The 19,655-nt window shown below is 42.3% G+C and overlaps 1 protein-coding gene across 4 annotated transcripts; it reads left to right on the top strand.

Annotated features, from left to right (window-relative positions):
- Window positions 1-45: 45 nt before the first annotated feature.
- Window positions 46-19,184, top strand: LOC115203650 (inactive serine protease PAMR1). Of its 4 annotated transcripts, XM_029768546.1 has the most exons (13): window positions 46-346; window positions 611-744; window positions 7,711-7,786; window positions 8,564-8,689; window positions 11,246-11,360; window positions 11,622-11,839; window positions 12,057-12,164; window positions 12,911-13,111; window positions 13,816-14,043; window positions 14,908-14,974; window positions 15,675-15,937; window positions 16,359-16,675; window positions 18,292-19,184. In XM_029768546.1, exons 2-13 carry the CDS (start codon window positions 703-705, stop codon window positions 18,862-18,864), a joined length of 2,334 nt encoding a protein of 777 aa, XP_029624406.1. In that variant the 5' UTR covers window positions 46-346; window positions 611-702; the 3' UTR covers window positions 18,865-19,184. The 4 variants fall into 4 exon arrangements, with proteins under 4 accessions (XP_029624406.1, XP_029624405.1, XP_029624407.1 ...); XM_029768545.1 differs by lacking the exon at window positions 46-346 and having other exon boundaries at window positions 414-744; window positions 7,607-7,786; XM_029768547.1 differs by lacking the exons at window positions 46-346; window positions 13,816-14,043 and having other exon boundaries at window positions 414-744; window positions 7,607-7,786.
- Window positions 19,185-19,655: the final 471 nt, after the last annotated feature.

Here is a 19,655-nt window from a genome sequence, read left to right as displayed (position 1 = left end):
CCTATAGACAACTCTATAAACAGGAAGGACATTATTTCTGCTTATCGCTGTTTGTTGACATGGCCTCCCCGCGGATCTCGCAGGCCAGAGCCTGAGGGGGTTCCAGTACAATGACGTCCTGATTCAGGCTTCCCTGAATTCCCCCGCCATACAAACACAGACGGAAAACATCTTTCCCTGGAGTATCATCAACTCGCCATCTCTGTTTTCTCCATTAAAAGTGACAGTGTTTTTCCCTGCAACACTCTCGACATGCCAACATGCAGCCACTCCCCTTTTCCTTAGGAGTTCCAGAACTCCACATGGCACATCTGTAAAAACAGAAGCTGGATAGTTCTGATGCATGGTGAGTATGCATGGATGCTTGTCCATCATTACAGAGAGCGAGAGAGAGAGAGAGAGAGAGTGCAGAATGCCAGTGTGACTCCTGGTGAAAATAAAGGATTAAATCTATTTTAGTGTGGTGAGTGAGTGTTCTCCTCAACAGCTGCTTTGCATCTAGAGCCCAGAGAAAGAGAGGATAGTGGGATTGATGTGGAGCGTTCTGAACAGGAACACTTTAGATTCCAGACTCCTGTCACTCCTCAGTGACGTGTGTTCTGGTTCCTAGCTCTATGATTCTGGTGTGCCAGAGGACGCTGCCCACTGGGAGGACGACAATGCCCCCTCATCTGCAACGCAGACACCTCCTGCCTCTTCTCCATGTCATTCTACTCTGCCTCCATGCAACTGCCTGGCCCCACGGTAAGAGCTGGAGCGATGATGTCATCATATACTGATGATAACACGTTTCATTCAGATGTATGACTCTACAACGCCTGCTGTAACTTGTATTAGCCTCCCTATTCTGAAGTGTTCACACAACTTCCATTGTTAGTTTTTCTTTTGCAGTTGCTGAGTAATTTATTTCCTCTCTGAGTCATATGGGCATACCTAGTCATGTCTGGGTTTTAACTTCTCTAGTCACTTACCTAGTCATGTCTGGGTTTTAACTTCTCTAGTCACTTACCTAGTCATGTCTGGGTTTAACTTCTCTAGTCACTTACCTAGTCATGTCTGGGTTTTAACTTCTCTAGTCACTTACCTAGTCATGTCTGGGTTTTAACTTCTCTAGTCACTTACCTAGTCATGTCTGGGTTTTAACTTCTCTAGTCACATACCTAGTCATGTCTGGGTTTTAACTTCTCTAGTCACTTACCTAGTCATGTCTGGGTTTTAACTTCTCTAGTCACTTACCTAGTCATGTCTGGGTTTTAACTTCTCTAGTCACTTACCTAGTCATGTCTGGGTTTTAACTTCTCTAGTCACTTACCTAGTCATGTCTGGGTTTTAACTTCTCTAGTCACTTACCTAGTCATGTCTGGGTTTTAACTTCTCTAGTCACTTACCTAGTCAAGTCTGGGTTTTAACTTCTCTAGTCACTTACCTAGTCATGTCTGGGTTTTAACTTCTCTAGTCACTTACCTAGTCAAGTCTGGGTTTTAACTTCTCTAGTCACTTACCTAGTCATGTCTGGGTTTTAACTTCTCTAGTCACTTACCTAGTCAAGTCTGGGTTTTAACTTCTCTAGTCACTTACCTAGTCATGTCTGGGTTTAACTTCTCTAGTCACATACCTAGTCATGTCTGGGTTTTAACTTCTCTAGTCACTTACCTAGTCATGTCTGGGTTTTAACTTCTCTAGTCACTTACCTAGTCATGTCTGGGTTTTAACTTCTCTAGTCACATACCTAGTCAAGTCTGGGTTTAACTTCTCTAGTCACATACCTAGTCATGTCTGGGTTTTAACTTCTCTAGTCACTTACCTAGTCATGTCTGGGTTTTAACTTCTCTAGTCACTTACCTAGTCAAGTCTGGGTTTAACTTCTCTAGTCACATACCTAGTCATGTCTGGGTTTTAACTTCTCTAGTCACTTACCTAGTCAAGTCTGGGTTTTAACTTCTCTAGTCACATACCTAGTCAAGTCTGGGTTTAACTTCTCTAGTCACATACCTAGTCAAGTCTGGGTTTTAACTTCTCTAGTCACTTACCTAGTCATGTCTGGGTTTTAACTTCTCTAGTCACTTACCTAGTCAAGTCTGGGTTTAACTTCTCTAGTCACATACCTAGTCATGTCTGGGTTTTAACTTCTCTAGTCACTTACCTAGTCATGTCTGGGTTTAACTTCTCTAGTCACTTACCTAGTCATGTCTGGGTTTTAACTTCTCTAGTCACATACCTAGTCATGTCTGGGTTTTAACTTCTCTAGTCACTTACCTAGTCAAGTCTGGGTTTTAACTTCTCTAGTCACTTACCTAGTCAAGTCTGGGTTTAACTTCTCTAGTCACATACCTAGTCATGTCTGGGTTTTAACTTCTCTAGTCACTTACCTAGTCATGTCTGGGTTTTAACTTCTCTAGTCACATACCTAGTCAAGTCTGGGTTTTAACTTCTCTAGTCACTTACCTAGTCATGTCTGGGTTTAACTTCTCTAGTCACTTACCTAGTCAAGTCTGGGTTTTAACTTCTCTAGTCACTTACCTAGTCATGTCTGGGTTTTAACTTCTCTAGTCACATACCTAGTCAAGTCTGGGTTTTAACTTCTCTAGTCACTTACCTAGTCATGTCTGGGTTTTAACTTCTCTAGTCACTTACCTAGTCATGTCTGGGTTTAACTTCTCTAGTCACTTACCTAGTCATGTCTGGGTTTTAACTTCTCTAGTCACTTACCTAGTCATGTCTGGGTTTTAACTTCTCTAGTCACTTACCTAGTCATGTCTGGGTTTAACTTCTCTAGTCACATACCTAGTCATGTCTGGGTTTAACTTCTCTAGTCACTTACCTAGTCATGTCTGGGTTTTAACTTCTCTAGTCACTTACCTAGTCATGTCTGGGTTTTAACTTCTCTAGTCACATACCTAGTCATGTCTGGGTTTTAACTTCTCTAGTCACTTACCTAGTCATGTCTGGGTTTTAACTTCTCTAGTCACTTACCTAGTCATGTCTGGGTTTTAACTTCTCTAGTCACTTACCTAGTCAAGTCTGGGTTTTAACTTCTCTAGTCACTTACCTAGTCATGTCTGGGTTTAACTTCTCTAGTCACTTACCTAGTCATGTCTGGGTTTAACTTCTCTAGTCACTTACCTAGTCAAGTCTGGGTTTTAACTTCTCTAGTCACTTACCTAGTCATGTCTGGGTTTAACTTCTCTAGTCACTTACCTAGTCAAGTCTGGGTTTTAACTTCTCTAGTCACTTACCTAGTCAAGTCTGGGTTTTAACTTCTCTAGTCACTTACCTAGTCATGTCTGGGTTTAACTTCTCTAGTCACTTACCTAGTCAAGTCTGGGTTTTAACTTCTCTAGTCACTTACCTAGTCAAGTCTGGGTTTTAACTTCTCTAGTCACTTACCTAGTCAAGTCTGGGTTTTAACTTCTCTAGTCACTTACCTAGTCATGTCTGGGTTTAACTTCTCTAGTCACATACCTAGTCATGTCTGGGTTTTAACTTCTCTAGTCACTTACCTAGTCATGTCTGGGTTTTAACTTCTCTAGTCACATACCTAGTCATGTCTGGGTTTTAACTTCTCTAGTCACATACCTAGTCATGTCTGGGTTTTAACTTCTCTAGTCACTTACCTAGTCATGTCTGGGTTTTAACTTCTCTAGTCACATACCTAGTCATGTCTGGGTTTTAACTTCTCTAGTCACTTACCTAGTCATGTCTGGGTTTTAACTTCTCTAGTCACATACCTAGTCATGTCTGGGTTTTAACTTCTCTAGTCACATACCTAGTCATGTCTGGGTTTTAACTTCTCTAGTCACTTACCTAGTCATGTCTGGGTTTTAACTTCTCTAGTCACTTACCTAGTCATGTCTGGGTTTTAACTTCTCTAGTCACTTACCTAGTCATGTCTGGGTTTTAACTTCTCTAGTCACTTACCTAGTCAAGTCTGGGTTTTAACTTCTCTAGTCACTTACCTAGTCATGTCTGGGTTTAACTTCTCTAGTCACTTACCTAGTCATGTCTGGGTTTTAACTTCTCTAGTCACTTACCTAGTCATGTCTGGGTTTTAACTTCTCTAGTCACTTACCTAGTCAAGTCTGGGTTTAACTTCTCTAGTCACATACCTAGTCATGTCTGGGTTTAACTTCTCTAGTCACTTACCTAGTCATGTCTGGGTTTTAACTTCTCTAGTCACATACCTAGTCATGTCTGGGTTTTAACTTCTCTAGTCACTTACCTAGTCATGTCTGGGTTTTAACTTCTCTAGTCACTTACCTAGTCATGTCTGGGTTTTAACTTCTCTAGTCACATACCTAGTCATGTCTGGGTTTTAACTTCTCTAGTCACTTACCTAGTCATGTCTGGGTTTTAACTTCTCTAGTCACTTACCTAGTCATGTCTGGGTTTAACTTCTCTAGTCACTTACCTAGTCAAGTCTGGGTTTTAACTTCTCTAGTCACTTACCTAGTCATGTCTGGGTTTTAACTTCTCTAGTCACTTACCTAGTCAAGTCTGGGTTTTAACTTCTCTAGTCACTTACCTAGTCATGTCTGGGTTTTAACTTCTCTAGTCACTTACCTAGTCATGTCTGGGTTTTAACTTCTCTAGTCACTTACCTAGTCATGTCTGGGTTTTAACTTCTCTAGTCACTTACCTAGTCATGTCTGGGTTTTAACTTCTCTAGTCACATACCTAGTCATGTCTGGGTTTTAACTTCTCTAGTCACTTACCTAGTCATGTCTGGGTTTTAACTTCTCTAGTCACTTACCTAGTCATGTCTGGGTTTTAACTTCTCTAGTCACATACCTAGTCATGTCTGGGTTTTAACTTCTCTAGTCACTTACCTAGTCATGTCTGGGTTTTAACTTCTCTAGTCACTTACCTAGTCATGTCTGGGTTTAACTTCTCTAGTCACTTACCTAGTCATGTCTGGGTTTAACTTCTCTAGTCACTTACCTAGTCATGTCTGGGTTTTAACTTCTCTAGTCACATACCTAGTCATGTCTGGGTTTTAACTTCTCTAGTCACTTACCTAGTCATGTCTGGGTTTAACTTCTCTAGTCACATACCTAGTCAAGTCTGGGTTTTAACTTCTCTAGTCACTTACCTAGTCAAGTCTGGATTCTAAGTTCTCTGCTGTTAGAAAGCTGGGGACATTTTCTGTGTATTGCCACACTCATTTTGACCAGACTGTAATGAGAATATGTATGACTGTAGAACTCTATTAAACACCCTAGAAATTGAATTGGCATAATAAAATAATCCCTGTAAAAAGACGTCAGTTTAAACTAGAGATATCTGTTCACCTAGATATATTTCAATCCGCCGATGTTGCACTTCTGAATCTGCGGTGAAAGGTGACAGAGCTAGAGTGATGTTTGTCAGACCATGAGACATCCCCAAAATTGGTCTTCTCACAAAATCATCTGTAGCATCCGAACAGTTTGGCCTGACCCCTCTATGGAAAGATGAGACTCTAACGAACACGGTGCTGTTCTCCATTTTGCTCTACAATCCCCACAAACATATTAGAACATGTCTGTAGTCGGTGCAGCCGATCTGTCCACTTCTGTCTGTAGCATCCAAAACATTTTGGGCTACACACTAATATGATGTGAGACTCTCATGAACACGTACATGTGGTCGTTATGCTCTAGGACGCCCACAAGCCTCACAAGACGTGTCTGAAGGTCCCCGGTAACAGTTAAAAAATGAATGGAAGTGTATATGGAGACTTAGTGATAAAATAAAAAAACAACAACAAACGTTTCTCTCAGATATAATATAGGACAGACACTTCAGAACAAACTTCCTTTAGCTTTTTTGGGGACTATCTGTTGTTCAATGTAGTGAATCTGTTATTCAATGTGTTTGTATGAGCAGTAAGGCCAAATACATTTTTTCATCAACAATTTTTTTTAAATTGTATTTATACTTCAAGAGGTCTTAAAATGTCAAATCAAATAGATAAATGATCCTTGGTATGACCTTAAAACAATTCCATATAGATAGTAGAACCCCAGATTAGACAGGGTTTAGTCTGTAGAGGGTTAAAGACATGTCTTTGGCACCATCACGAGATAGGGTCAGATTGGGTTTGGGGGGTTACTTGCTATTGTAATGACCCCTGGGGGAGCACGATGTGAACTGTGAACCATGACTTTACGATTCAAGCACATTACCCCTGTTCCAATAGGATTAACCCACTCAGCAGAGTTAGTCACCAGAGAACTGTAGAATCACAGCATAGAATCACATTGGTTCCTTTTCTTGTCTCTCACATAGAACTTGGCAGAAGGCACCTGGAAGTTGATGAGAGGTATCTAACCAATTATAGTCTCACAGAGGATTGCTACCCTAAACCCTCTTCCAGTGTACACATGCTAAGCAATAAGGCCCGAGGAGGTGTTATATATTGGCCAATATACCACGCCTAAAGTCTGTTCTTAGGACATAGCCCTTAGCAGTGATACATTGGCTATATACCACAAACCCCTGAGGTGCCATATTGCCATTATAAACTGTTTACCAACATAAATATGACTGTAAATTAGTTTTGCATCATACCCGTGGCATATTGTCTGATATACACACTGCTAGAATGTTGTTTCAGCCAATCAGCATCCAGGACCCAAACTACTGTACCTAGTTTATAATGTAGCTATGGCTGCGTTTACACAGGCAGCACAATTCTGATATTTTGTCCAATCATTGGCAAAAAGAGCTGATCTGATTGGTCAAAAGACCAATTAGTGAAAATAAAATATTAGAATTGGTCTGACAGGTTAAACTCAGCACTAGAGCCCTAGTCAAACAAACATGATAACCAGATCTCTGAGATAGCAAAAGTAAGCTTTATACAAATAACTTTATCCCCAAAAAACACTCTTCCAGTACAGAGAAGAAACATTAAAATGTATTTACTGTAGCTAAATATTATTTTGGCAAGTATATGTCATGAATCCAAATGTGCATTCATGTAGACTACAGAGCATGTTATTTTACAAAAGCAGTAATCATAGACAAATGAATGCCACGTTTTCTTTTTTTAACTTTACCTTTATTTAGCTAGGCAAGTCAGTTCAGAACAAATTCTTATTTACAATGACGGCCTAGGAACAGTAGGTTAACTGCCTTGTTCAGGGGCAGAACGACAGATTTTTACCATGTCAGCTCAGGGATTAGATCTTGCAACCTTTCGGTTACAAGTCAAGTGCTCTAACCACTAGGATACCTTGATTCACAACATGCCAGTCTCTTTATGTGAAACTCCCTTGATACAGCATTGCTTGTTCTTTTGAGTTTAGGCTGGGTATCATGTGTTGTACAGGTATGTATTAATACATGTGTGAATTGGAAATGTGTTTCTTTTTGCATATCCCAACTCTCCCTGAGACACCCTCAGGGAATGGGGTCACAACCAGGGTCAGCCATTGTCAACGGCGACCCTGGAGCAATTAGGGTTCAATGCCTTGCTCAAGGGCACATTCTTCAACTTGCCGGGCTCTGGGATTCGATCTAGCGACGTTTCGGTTACTGACCCAACGCTCTAACCGTTAGGCTACTTGCCACGCTAAAATGGGCTTTAGGAAATACATTTGATTGACTGATTGATTGATTTTAGATTCCAGAGGTGTGGTGGATGACAAGTGTCCCAGCTCAGAGTGGAACCACATGTGTAGGGACTGTTGTGAGTACCAGCTGATCCAGTGTAGATGTCCTTCCCAGGGGGCACGGGTGGGCTACTCCGTCCCCTGCTGCCGCAACCAACTGGACCAGTGTGACCCCTGCATCATCCACCCTGGTAAACAACCTGTCAGACCTCTACCAAAGATACTGGTAACTAACCCCAAGATATCTCATTGTTGTCGTTTCCAGTGGGAGCAAATTAAGCATATTGGGCAGAACAGGCATGGAGGTGGGCAGAACCAAGCACGACCTAGCGAGATCCTATTGTCATGTTTTAGCATATATTTGCATATTTCCGCTAGGTAACACCTTCTTTGTGAAGTGTTCATGTGCAATAATTCAATTCGCCGTTGCATTCCTTGTAAACAAAACAATTTTTTGGAACTTTGGTAAAGGGTCAAGTATACAAAACTTAGTCCACTCTGTTCATAACAGATTGTAATTTGGGAAGAGAACTGTATTGACACCAAGTTTCATTTAGCTCTATTTTCTCCCTCTTTACGCCCCTGGACTTCCTCTCATCACCAAATTTGGTGGTGAGAAGAAGCTCTAAACGGATGCTTCATATTTCTACATCCTGTGAGACGTCTGTCTCCTTCTTTTAATCTGTGCCTCTACTGCTTCCCTGTTACTCCCTTCCAGCTTTCTTACCCAATATAACTGTTTGTACACTGACATTTTTCTTCTTATTCTTCACATGTTGATAATGCTTTACGTTAAGATGTACATACAAGGATTTAGTAGTTCATTCACTTTTTCTTACAGATTTATAAACGTTTAATTAACCAAAACATTGAAAGTGATAAAACATTGGTTGAAATTGCATGTCATTTAGCTGCTTGCAGAACACTGATCTTATCCCCTGACTCCCCTGTTTCTCCTGTTCCCTCAGGCTGCAGTCTGTTTGAGAACTGTAAAACCTGTCACAATGGGACGTGGGAGGCCAAGGATGATTTCTTCATCCGAGGGAGATTCTGTACGGACTGTCGTCAGGGCTGGGCAGGTGGAGACTGCAAGAGTGAGTCAGCTGTTTCAGGGGTAGAGCATTTTCTAAATTACAGTCCTTGGGAGTTTCTCACTTGTTTCATTGCCAGTTTTGGGGAGTAGTGAACTACATTGAAATGTTGGTACCGTTTTAGTAGTTAATTACTTTTTAGCCATATAATGTTAGTGGTGTAGCTAACAACTGGAACTACACACTACTTTTTAACCATATAGTGGTGTAGCTAACTACTGGAACTACACACTACTTTTTAACCATATAGTGATGTATTTAACTACTGGAACTACACACTACTTTTTAGCCATATAGTGATGTATCTAACTACTGGAACTACACACTACTTTTTAGCCATATAGTGGTGTAGCTAACTACTGGAACTACACACTACTTTTTAGCCATATAGTGGTGTAGCTAACTACTGGAACTACACACTACTTTTTAGCCATATAGTGGTGTAGCTAACTACTGGAACTACACACTACTTTTTAGTCATATAGTGATGTATTTAACTACTGGAACTACACACTACTTTTTAGCCATATAGTGGTGTAGCTAACTACTGGAACTACACACTACGTTTTAGCCATATAGTGATGTATCTAACTACTGGAACTACACACTACTTTTTAGCCATATAGTGGTGTATCTAACTACTGGAACTACACACTACTTTTTAACCATATAGTGGTGTAGCTAACTACTGGAACTACACACTACTTTTTAACCATATAGTGGTGTAGCTAACTACTGGAACTACACACTACTTTTAACCATTTAGTGGTGTAGCTAACTACTGGAACTACACACTACTTTTTAGTCATATAGGGGTGTAGCTAACTACTGGAACTACACACTACTTTTAACCATTTAGTGGTGTAGCTAACTACTGGAACTACACACTACTTTTTAGTCATATAGTGGTGTAGCTAACTACTGGAACTACACACTACTTTTTAGTCATATAGTGGTGTAGCTAACTACTGGAACTACACACTACTTTTTAGCCATATAGTGGTGTAGCTAACTACTGGAACTACACACTACTTTTTAACCATATGGTGGTGTATCTAACTACTGGAACTACACACTACTTTTTAGTCATATAGTGGTGTATTTAACTACTGGGACTACACACTAGTTTTTAACTATATAGTGGTGTAGCTAACTACTGGAACTACACACTACTTTTTAGTCATATAGTGGTGTAGCTAACTACTGGAACTACACACTACTTTTTAGCCATACAGTGGTGTATCTAACTACTGGAACTACACACTACTTTTTAGTCATATAGTGGTGTAGCTAGCTATTGGAACTACACACTACTTTTTAGTCATATAGTGGTGTAGCTAACTACTGGAACTACACACTACTTTTTAGTCATATAGTGGTGTATCTAACTACTGGAACTACACACTACTTTTAACCATTTAGTGGTGTATCTAACTACTGGGACTACACACTACTTTTTAGTCATATAGTGGTGTAGCTAACTACTGGAACTACACACTACTTTTTAGCCATATAGTGGTGTAGCTAACTACTGGAACTACACACTACTTTTTAGTCATATAGTGGTGTAGCTAACTACTGGAACTACACACTACTTTTTAGCCATATAGTGGTGTATCTAACTACTGGGACTACACACTACTTTTTAGTCATATAGTGGTGTAGCTGACTACTGGAACTACACACTACTTTTTAGTCATATAGTGGTGTATCTAACTACTGGAACTGCACACTACTTTTTAGTCATATAGTGGTGTATCTAACTACTGGAACTACACACTACTTTTTAGCCATATAGGGATGTACCTAACTACTGGAACTACACACTACCTTTTTTGCTAAAACAAAATGTGTGAAGTAGGCAATAATTTCCTTACTTTTTCGGCATCAGACCTGTCTAATTCCTCATACCTGTCTAATTCCTCCTACCTGTCTAATTCATCAGACCTGGCTTATTCATCAGACCTGTCTAATTCCTCAGACCTGTCTAATTCCTCAGACCTGTCTAATTCATCAGACCTGTCTAATCCATCAGACCTGTCTAATTCATCAGACCTGTCTAATTCATCAGACCTGTCTAATTCCTCAGACCTGTCTAATTCATCATACCTGTCTAATTCCTCAGACCTGTCTAATCCATCAGACCTGTCTAATTCATCAGACCTGTCTAATTCACCAGACCTGTCTAATTAATCAGACCTGTCTAATTCTCACTTGAAACATAGTTTGTATGTTTAATAGGCTAAATTACACACTATGTAATCACCTGACTCCAGAGTGATCTGTTCTTGCAATTTGTATTCTATGACATTTCATATTTATATATGATGAATCACAAAGTAACTTCAGTTAAGTAAGCTATGTTTATAACTTTAGTGTAGCTTAACTTCTGCCAATGCGATGTAATTGGTAGCTTGGTAAACTATATTTTCAGAGGAGCTTCCCCAACACTGTTCATTACACATTTATTTGAATGACTTGCTGCAAACATCTATGTTCTAATCTATAGTCATTTTGTGTTGCATTATGGGAGCTCAGAGTATGTGTTCTTGTCCCTAGCATGTGGAGGGGTGATTCGTAGAGCCCAGGGTCACATCATGCTGGAGAGTTACCCCATCAATGCGCACTGTGAGTGGAGGGTGCAGGTAGAGAGAGGGGAGAACGTGGAGCTCAGGTGGGTCCCTGAATTGATTATACTGCACTATACTGTCAAATTCATTGAATCTCTCATTGGCTTTCATGAAGTTGAATTGTATTCTATGAGGAAGTTGTCTGTCACAATCCAGTCGCAGCTTTTCATGGATCCGTAATAAAAAAACTTGATTCAAAAGGGTAGTAAGAGGCTGTCCTAATATGGACACTATATAGATTCATATCTTATCCTACTTGACAGCCAAACATGATGATAACAAAGACCTTGTTTGGATCCGCCCAGGTTCTCCATGCTTAGTCTAGAGCCTGACCACAACTGTCACTATGACTACGTGGAGCTGCGGGATGGTGACAGCCTGAGCTCCCCCATCATTGGCCGGTTTTGTGGGAATGAGCTGCCTCCACCAATCAGAACCTCTGGAAGCAAGCTGCACGTCCTGTTTGTCTCAGACGGCTACAACAACTTTGATGGCTTCTTTGCCGCTTTTCAGCAGAGCTCAGGTAGCTACAGGCAGGTTTTATTGCCATTATGAACAAAACTTTAGCATAGATGTTGCATGTCCTTATGGTTATATTTTGGCCAAGATTATTTCAATTATTTCAATCTATCAGCCTGTCTGTCTGTCAGTCAGCCTGTCTGCTGCTCAGCCTATTATTCACTATTCATTAATATTCTATCTAATTGTCTGTTTGTTTTATATTTGCTGCTCCCTTGCAGCGTGCAGCCCCTCCCCTTGTCAGCACCATGGAACCTGTTTGCTGAACCCAGTACAGTCTTTTCGCTGTGCATGTCTGGCAGGCTACACAGGTCAACTGTGTGAGAATGGTTAGTGATCTGTCTGGTACCCATAACCTAATTTCCTCCCCAAACAAAGTGAGTTATTCATTTCATTCAGGTATTATAAAACCTAGCTCTACTGCTTCCTGGGAGGAAAACATTTTACTGCAGTGGGTTATATCAGGGTCATACATAACGTTTTACTGCAGTGGGTTATATCAGGGTCATACAGAACTTTTTACTGCAGTGGGTTATATCAGGGTTACACAGAACGTTTTACTGCAGTGGGTTATATCAGGGTCATACAGAACTTTTCACTGCAGTGGGTTATATCAGGGTCATACAGAACGTTTTACTGCAGTGGGTTATATCAGGGTCACACAGAGTGTTTCTTGGTAGTCTTAAACAAATCTACATTGAAACAAAAGTATACACCTCACACACATGCTTATGGGCTTAAAAAAGAAGACACCTGTACAATGTCAGATATAGAGTTGAAATGTATTACATTTTGAGTTTGCATCACAATATTACACTTTATATGCACAGGAGACTGACATATAACAAAACTGTTTGACATAGAAACACCAGATTTTCATCAGTTACATTTTTTGTAAATCTTTATTAAAAATATAACATTCCACCCATGAGGCCAAAGGGGACGCTATTGGTCACTGACTGCAGGAAAAGGCTACGGGTCATTTCAGGAGTCCAGACCAAGCTGGGGATGGTTGATATAATATTTCTACACAGACAACACTTAGTCTCTCTCTGTCTCTCTCTCTGCCTTCCAGTTGCTAGGAGTCAGGTGTGTGTGTTGCCAGCGAGGCCCGTGAACGGGGAGCTCCTCTCTGTGTACGACCTGGAGGATGAGCTCCTGGCTGTTCAGTACCTGTGCCACCCACCCTACACACTGACTGGCACCCCCCAGAGGACCTGCCTGCCCAACGCCACCTGGAGTGGCACGGTGCCCATCTGTGGGAAGGTAGATAAAGGTAAAGTTAAAGATCATGTAAATGAATGGATCATCTTTATTGATCTCCTCCACAGACAGGAATGTTGCAGACCTGAGTACTGATGGAACAGGTACATTACATTAGATGATGCCTCACGTGTCAGTAAAAGAAACTACACAAGGAAAACAAGAAGAGAGTACACAAAGAAAACAAGAAGAGAGTACACAAGGAAAACAAGAGAGTACACAAGGAAAACAAGAAGAGAGTACACAAGGAAAACAAGAAGAGAGTACACAAGGAAAACAAGAAGAGTACACAAGGAAAACAAGAAGAGAGTACACAAGGAAAACAAGAAGAGAGTACACAAGGAAAACAAGAAGAGAGTACACAAAGAAAACAAGAAGAGAGTACACAAGGAAAACAAGAGAGTACACAAAGAAAACAAGAAGAGAGTACACAAGGAAAACAAGAAGAGAGTACACAAGGAAAACAAGAAGAGAGTACACAAGGAAAACAAGAAGAGTACACGAGGAAAACAAGAAGAGAGTACACAAGGAAGACAAGAAGAGAGTACACAAGGAAGACAAGAAGAGAGTACACAAAAAAACAAGAAGAGAGTACACAAGGAAAACAAGAAGAGAGTACTCAAGGAATGAGCATACACAACATAGTCATGGTAGAGCATTGAATGACCAGTCCATTTCTCAATACATGACTCTCCTCCATCTCTTCGTGTCTCTCAGAGCCCATTAGACCCAGTCAGAGGGGTTCAGACCCAGTCAGAGGGCTCGGGGTGTGTCCTCCTCCAGCCAGGCTGCACCATGGCTACCTCCAGCTGGTCCGGGGCTCTGGAGGAGGTCCTGACACAGTCAACTACTTCTGTAACACCTCCTACATCCTGAGTGGAGGCTCCCGGAGCACCTGTCTCCCAGATGGCTCGTGGAGTGGCCGGCAACCACTGTGTGTGAGAGGTATGCTGACAGAAAACAGCCATTTAGATAAAACACCTGCACATGTTTATCCACATTTATAAACTGACTTATTCCAGCCCTGAATGCTGCTTGGCAGACAGCCGTGGTTCGAGCCCTGAATGCTGCTTGGCAGACAGCCGTGGTTCGAGCCCTGAATGCTGCTTGGCAGACAGCCGTGGTTCGAGCCCTGAATGCTGCTTGGCAGACAGCCGTGGTTCGATCCCTGAATGCTGCTTGGCAGACAGCCGTGGTTCGAGCCCTGAATGCTGCTTGGCAGACAGCCGTGGTTCGAGCCCTGAATGCTGCTTGGCAGACAGCCGTGGTTCGAGCCCTGAATGCTGCTTGGCAGACAGCCGTGGTTCGAGCCCTGAATGCTGCTTGGCAGACAGCCGTGGTTCGAGCCCTGAATGCTGCTTGGCAGACAGCCGTGGTTCGAGCCCTGAATGCTGATTGGCAGACAGCCGTGGTTCGAGCCCTGAATGCTGATTGTCTGAAAGCCGTGGTTACAGCCCTGAATGCTGATTGTCTGAAAGCCGTGGTATATCAGACCGTGTCAGACCGTGTAACAAAACATACATTTTTACTGGTCTAATTACGTTGGTAACCAGTTTATAATAGCAATAAGGCACCTCGAGGTTTGTGTTATGTAGCCAATATATGGCGGCTAAGGGCTGTGTCCAGGTACTCTGCGTTGCGTTGTGCATAAGAACAGCCCTTAGGCGTGGTATATTGGCGATATATCACACCCCCTTGGGCCTTATTGCTTAAATAACATCAGACTGTACAGTGCTTTAGTGCTATTGTTTAAGTTACTGGACAATACTGTTGATTACGTGGTTAAGGGCTGTTTCTCTGTGTCCACAGCCTGTCGAGAGCCTAAGGTATCTGAGCTGGTGAGACACAAGGTTGTGAAGCCAAAGGCCCCATCCAGGTATGAGCCGTACATCCAGGTATGAGCTGTACATCCAGGTATGAGCCGTACATCCAGGTATGAACCGTACATCCAGGTATGAGCCGTACATCCAGGTATGACCCGTACATCCAGATATGAGCCGTACATCCAGGTATGAGCCGTACATCCAGGTATGAGCCGTACATCCAGGTATGGGCCGTACATCCAGGTATGAGCCGTACATCCAGGTATGAGCCGTACATCCAGGTATGACCCGTACATCCAGGTATGACCCGTATATCCAGGTATGAGCCGTACTAACACTACTATCCGTCTCATTCTGACTGTTTGTATGTCAATCTGTACACAACCGACACCTTGATTGAATTTATACACTGCTTCTGGTTTTTGAGTGGATTAGGTTTTATTTTACAGCAGTGGTGTCAAACTCATTCCACAGAGGGCCAAATGTCTACAGGTTTTTGTTTTTTTCCTTTCAATTAAGACCTAGACAACCTGGTGAGGGGAGTTCTTTATTAATTAGTGACCTTAATTCATCAATCAAGTACAAGGGTGGAGCGAAAACCCACAGACACTCTGCCCTCCTCGGAATGAGTTTGACACGTGTGTTACAGACAATAACTTCCCAGTAAACATTTATTCTACATCTCTTTTAAACATGTCCATTGTTAAGTGTATTCTCCTTGTACACAGACACCTTCTCTGTCCCCTACTACAGGAAAAGTCCAGTCCACAGGCTTCACACCTCATCCAGGCATAAGGTCTATGACAGTCTCCCCCCTGGCATGGACCCACCCTCCTCAGGGAACCTCTCCAGCACCCAAGACCCTATCCTTGGGGAGTTACCTCGTGGTTTCCACCACCTGTACACTAGCATAGAGTATGAGTGTGCCTCCTCTCTCTACCAACACTATGGTAGCCCCCGGCGCACCTGTCTGAAGACTGGCAGGTGGAGTGGGCGTCATGTCTCCTGCTCGCCAGGTGAGGGCAGCGCTGACTTAAAGAAAAGATGCAAAGAAAGGGAGATGTACTCAAACTTAGCCAATGTCTTGAGGGAATGAACAGATTTGGTTTTACGAATATGGTCCCACTTTATTTGATCCATTTATACAATTCAGTACACATTAATTAAACATTTCAGATCACTGTACAAGTGTCCTTAATGCATTTACGTCAGTCAGCAGATGCTCCGGTTAAGTGCTTTGCTCAAGGGCACATTTGACAGATTTTTTACCTAGTTGGCTCGGGGAATCGAACCAGCGACCTTTCGATTACTGACCGAACACTCCTAACTGCTAGGCTACCTGCCTCCACAGGTGTACATGGTAGTTAGAAACATAGTCAGAAACAACCTATTTCCTCTCCCATCTCTGACACCTACTTCTCTCTCTTTCTGTAACAGTGTGTGGTCAACTCCCAGCAGCCTTCAGCCCTCAGAACCTCACTGAGATTGGCTGGCCCTGGCATGCAGCCATCTACCTCCGCTCCCCCAGTATCCGCAGTGCTGGCTCTGGCCTACAGGGGGCACCAGAGGATGCCTCCTCTCCCTGGCAGCTGGCGTGCAGTGGAGCACTAGTCACCCAGCTCAGTGTGCTGTTGGCAGCTCACTGCCTGGTGGTGGCAGGAGTGGGCAAGCAGCAGTGGGTAGATCCAGCCGACATTAAAGTGGTGATGGGAATACACAGCCCGGGCCAGATGAGGACACTGAAACAACTGCAGGTGGGTGTGAGTGATGCTAAGCTAGGGGGATGCTGTATCTAGACAGGGGGTAAAAGTCTCTCTTGAAGTCTGTGAATACAGTTGTGAAGCCACTATAATACTGTCTTGACAATGTCTAAAAGGGGCAATCTGCAATTAAAACAATAACAAAGCAGGCACACCACCACTGTTTTTGGTAAAAAGCTGTGGAATGTGGCTGGAGAAATGTAACCACTCTCAAATTCATAGACAGAGCTATGGATTGCAAGGACTGACCATCCATAATGATAAAAAAATTATAGTTGTAACTGTATTTTGAGGCTAAACAGTGTTTGTTTACATTTACGTTGTTTACAAACATTGGAACAAAAGAAGCTTAAATGTTGGGTTCAGATGGGGTACGACAATATAACTAAATTCATGAGGCATTGTTAAGTTATACTCTAAAAGAATGGGTATAAGAATGGGTATCAATGGGTATTTATCATTCATTTATAAGTGGATGAAGGAACTGCAGATTGCTCTTTTAATGACTACCAAAACATGCCAAGGTGATTTATGATTGGCCCATTTTAAAGGTGCAGTCCAGTTGTCTTGATTTTCCATATCATATCAGATTATAAACCAACTTGTTGTTCCTCTAATACGTGTTGTGGTATAACTGTAAAATACCATTCAAAGATCCTGTTTCCTCCACATCATCATTTCCAACAAATGCTGTAATATTTGGATATCATCAGATTTACATTTACATTTTAGTCATTTAGCAGACGCTCTTATCCAGAGCGACTTACAGTAGTGAATGCATACATTTCATACAATTTCATACATTTTTTTTCTGTGCTGGCCCCCCGTGGGAATCGAACCCACAACCCTGGTGTTGCAAACACCATGCTCTACCAACTGAGCTACAGGGAAGATTTCACTGAAACACATTTCTGTCAGCATTGTAAAATCATTAGGTAAATGGAGCTTCAAGTAGGCCCATAAGGTGTTAATATGTGGGCAATATAGTCACTTCAAATCCTGAACTGAGAAACACCTACAGGTGTAGGATCTTAATTTGAGCCAGTTTGCTACAGCAGGAAAATAATCTTGCAGCAACAGGAAATGAGAATTATTATATGGATTATAATTAATGGACATGTTTGTAGGGGTTGATGTATTTTGCATAAGGGAAATCAAGTCTGTCGTATCAAAGTATAAATTTCAAACTTCAGAAGCCTTTCTAAACCTCAAATACACTACAAGTTTTACATTTCCTGCACTGTTCTTCTACAACAGGGTGATCAAATTAAGATCCTACATCTGTATGACACACTGGTATAAATCATATATTGTCATGTCAATGGGAGATGTAGGAAACCAAGGTTGGGGGTTTGTCCTAAACAATTAGACCACCTTGCGTTATGCACAAACACTTCCCTCCGGAGAACAGATTGTAAGACTATTGTCGCCAACCTCACCGACCAAATCTCAATGCACATGGCAAGTCAGTAAGCTGTGCTTAGGTCTGGCCAAGTTGCATGCTGGGACACTTATGTGTTTAGACTGAGCCAAGCAAGCTGCCACTGCTCTAACTCTCCGCACGGCATTAATTTTGCTCCATCTGTCTCATGTCTCCTCTGATCCAACAGGTTTCCTCTGTCCTGGTCCATCCCAGCTTTGATCCTGTGACACTGGACTCGGACCTGGCCGTTCTGAAGCTACGGGACAAGGCCAAGATCAGTGAGCGTGTGCTGCCCGTGTGTCTCCCCAAAATGCAAGGCGGGGAGGTGACAGCCACACAGGGCTATGCCACAGGCTGGCTCCTTGCATCTGACTCAAGGTTCAGTTCCACACCCAGCCTAGAAGCCGAGACAGCCCAGACTGGAGTGGTCGAGCTGGGGGATGTCGTTCAGTGCGAGAGGCAGTTTGCTCAGAGCGGGGCCCCTGTCACCATCACTGACAATATGCTGTGTGCAATGCGCCACCCTCTCAATCCCACCAAGCCTTGTCCCACTGCCAGCGCAGGCATTACAATCATACCATCTCCTGCCACTAAGCCATCATCGGGTCCTTCGGAGGGACAGGGGGATGATAGTGTTGTCTGGGAGCTTCTGGCTTTAGAAAGTTTTGGTTATGAGAAATGGAACTGTGGCCCAGGGCTTTACACAGTCCATACCCGGATAAACAACTTCAAAGACTGGATACAGAAAAACATGAAGTAGATCTCTGATTTGACTCCAGTCTCAGCCACTCTGTCACCATCATTGACAGTCTGTGTTATTTTCTAACAACTCACTTACTCACTGTTGCCAGTTCCCTGAAACAGATAACAGGGCTAAGTGCTTGGCAGTCTATTCGGCTGAGCCAATTGTAAACTTCCTAAGACGAGATGTGGGGAGGACAGTCATCCCTGGCACTATTTACTATGATGTATATTTAGCACTAATTACTATTATGTACACTGAACAAAAATATAAACGCAACATGTAAAGTGTTGGTCCCATGTTTCATGAGCTGAAATAAAAGATCCCACAAAATGTTCCATATGCACAAAAAGCTTATTTCTCTCAAATGTTGTACACAAATGTTTTTACATCTCTGTTAGTGAGCATTTCTCCTTTGCCAAGATAATCCATCTACCTGACAGGTGTGGCATATCAAGAAGCTGATTAAACAGCATGATCATTACACAGGTGCACCTTGTGCTGGGGACAATAAAAGGTAACTTTAAAATGTGCAGTTTGGTTACAATGCCACAAATGTCTCAAGTTTTGAGGGAGAGTGCAATTGGCATGCTGACTGCAGGAATGTCCACAATAACTGTTGCCAGATAATTTAATGTTCATTTCTCTACCATAAACTGCCTAGGACGTTGTTTTAGAGAATTTGGTAGTACGTCCAACCGGCCTCCCAACCGCAGACCACGTGTATGATGTCGTGTGAACGGTTTGCTGATGTCAACATTGAACAAAGTGCCCCATGGTGGCGGTGGGGTTATGGTATGGGCAGGCAT

This window comes from Salmo trutta, chromosome 12 (genome assembly GCF_901001165.1).
Source record: "Salmo trutta chromosome 12, fSalTru1.1, whole genome shotgun sequence".
Taxonomy (NCBI): Eukaryota; Metazoa; Chordata; class Actinopteri; order Salmoniformes; family Salmonidae; genus Salmo; species Salmo trutta.
Note: the sequence above shows the minus strand (reverse complement) of the source record. Positions and strands in the feature narration are given on the sequence as shown.

Excerpts from the sequence above, each read along its gene's own strand:
- LOC115203650 (XM_029768545.1), top strand. The coding sequence starts at position 615 with ATGATTCTGGTGTGCCAGAGGACGCTGCCCACTGGGAGGACGACAATG. Across the intron at positions 13,112-13,815 it reads CTGTGGGAAGGTAGATAAAG|AGCCCATTAGACCCAGTCAG; the intron begins GTAAAGTTAAAG and ends CGTGTCTCTCAG. Across the intron at positions 14,975-15,674 it reads AAGCCAAAGGCCCCATCCAG|GAAAAGTCCAGTCCACAGGC; the intron begins GTATGAGCCGTA and ends CCCCTACTACAG.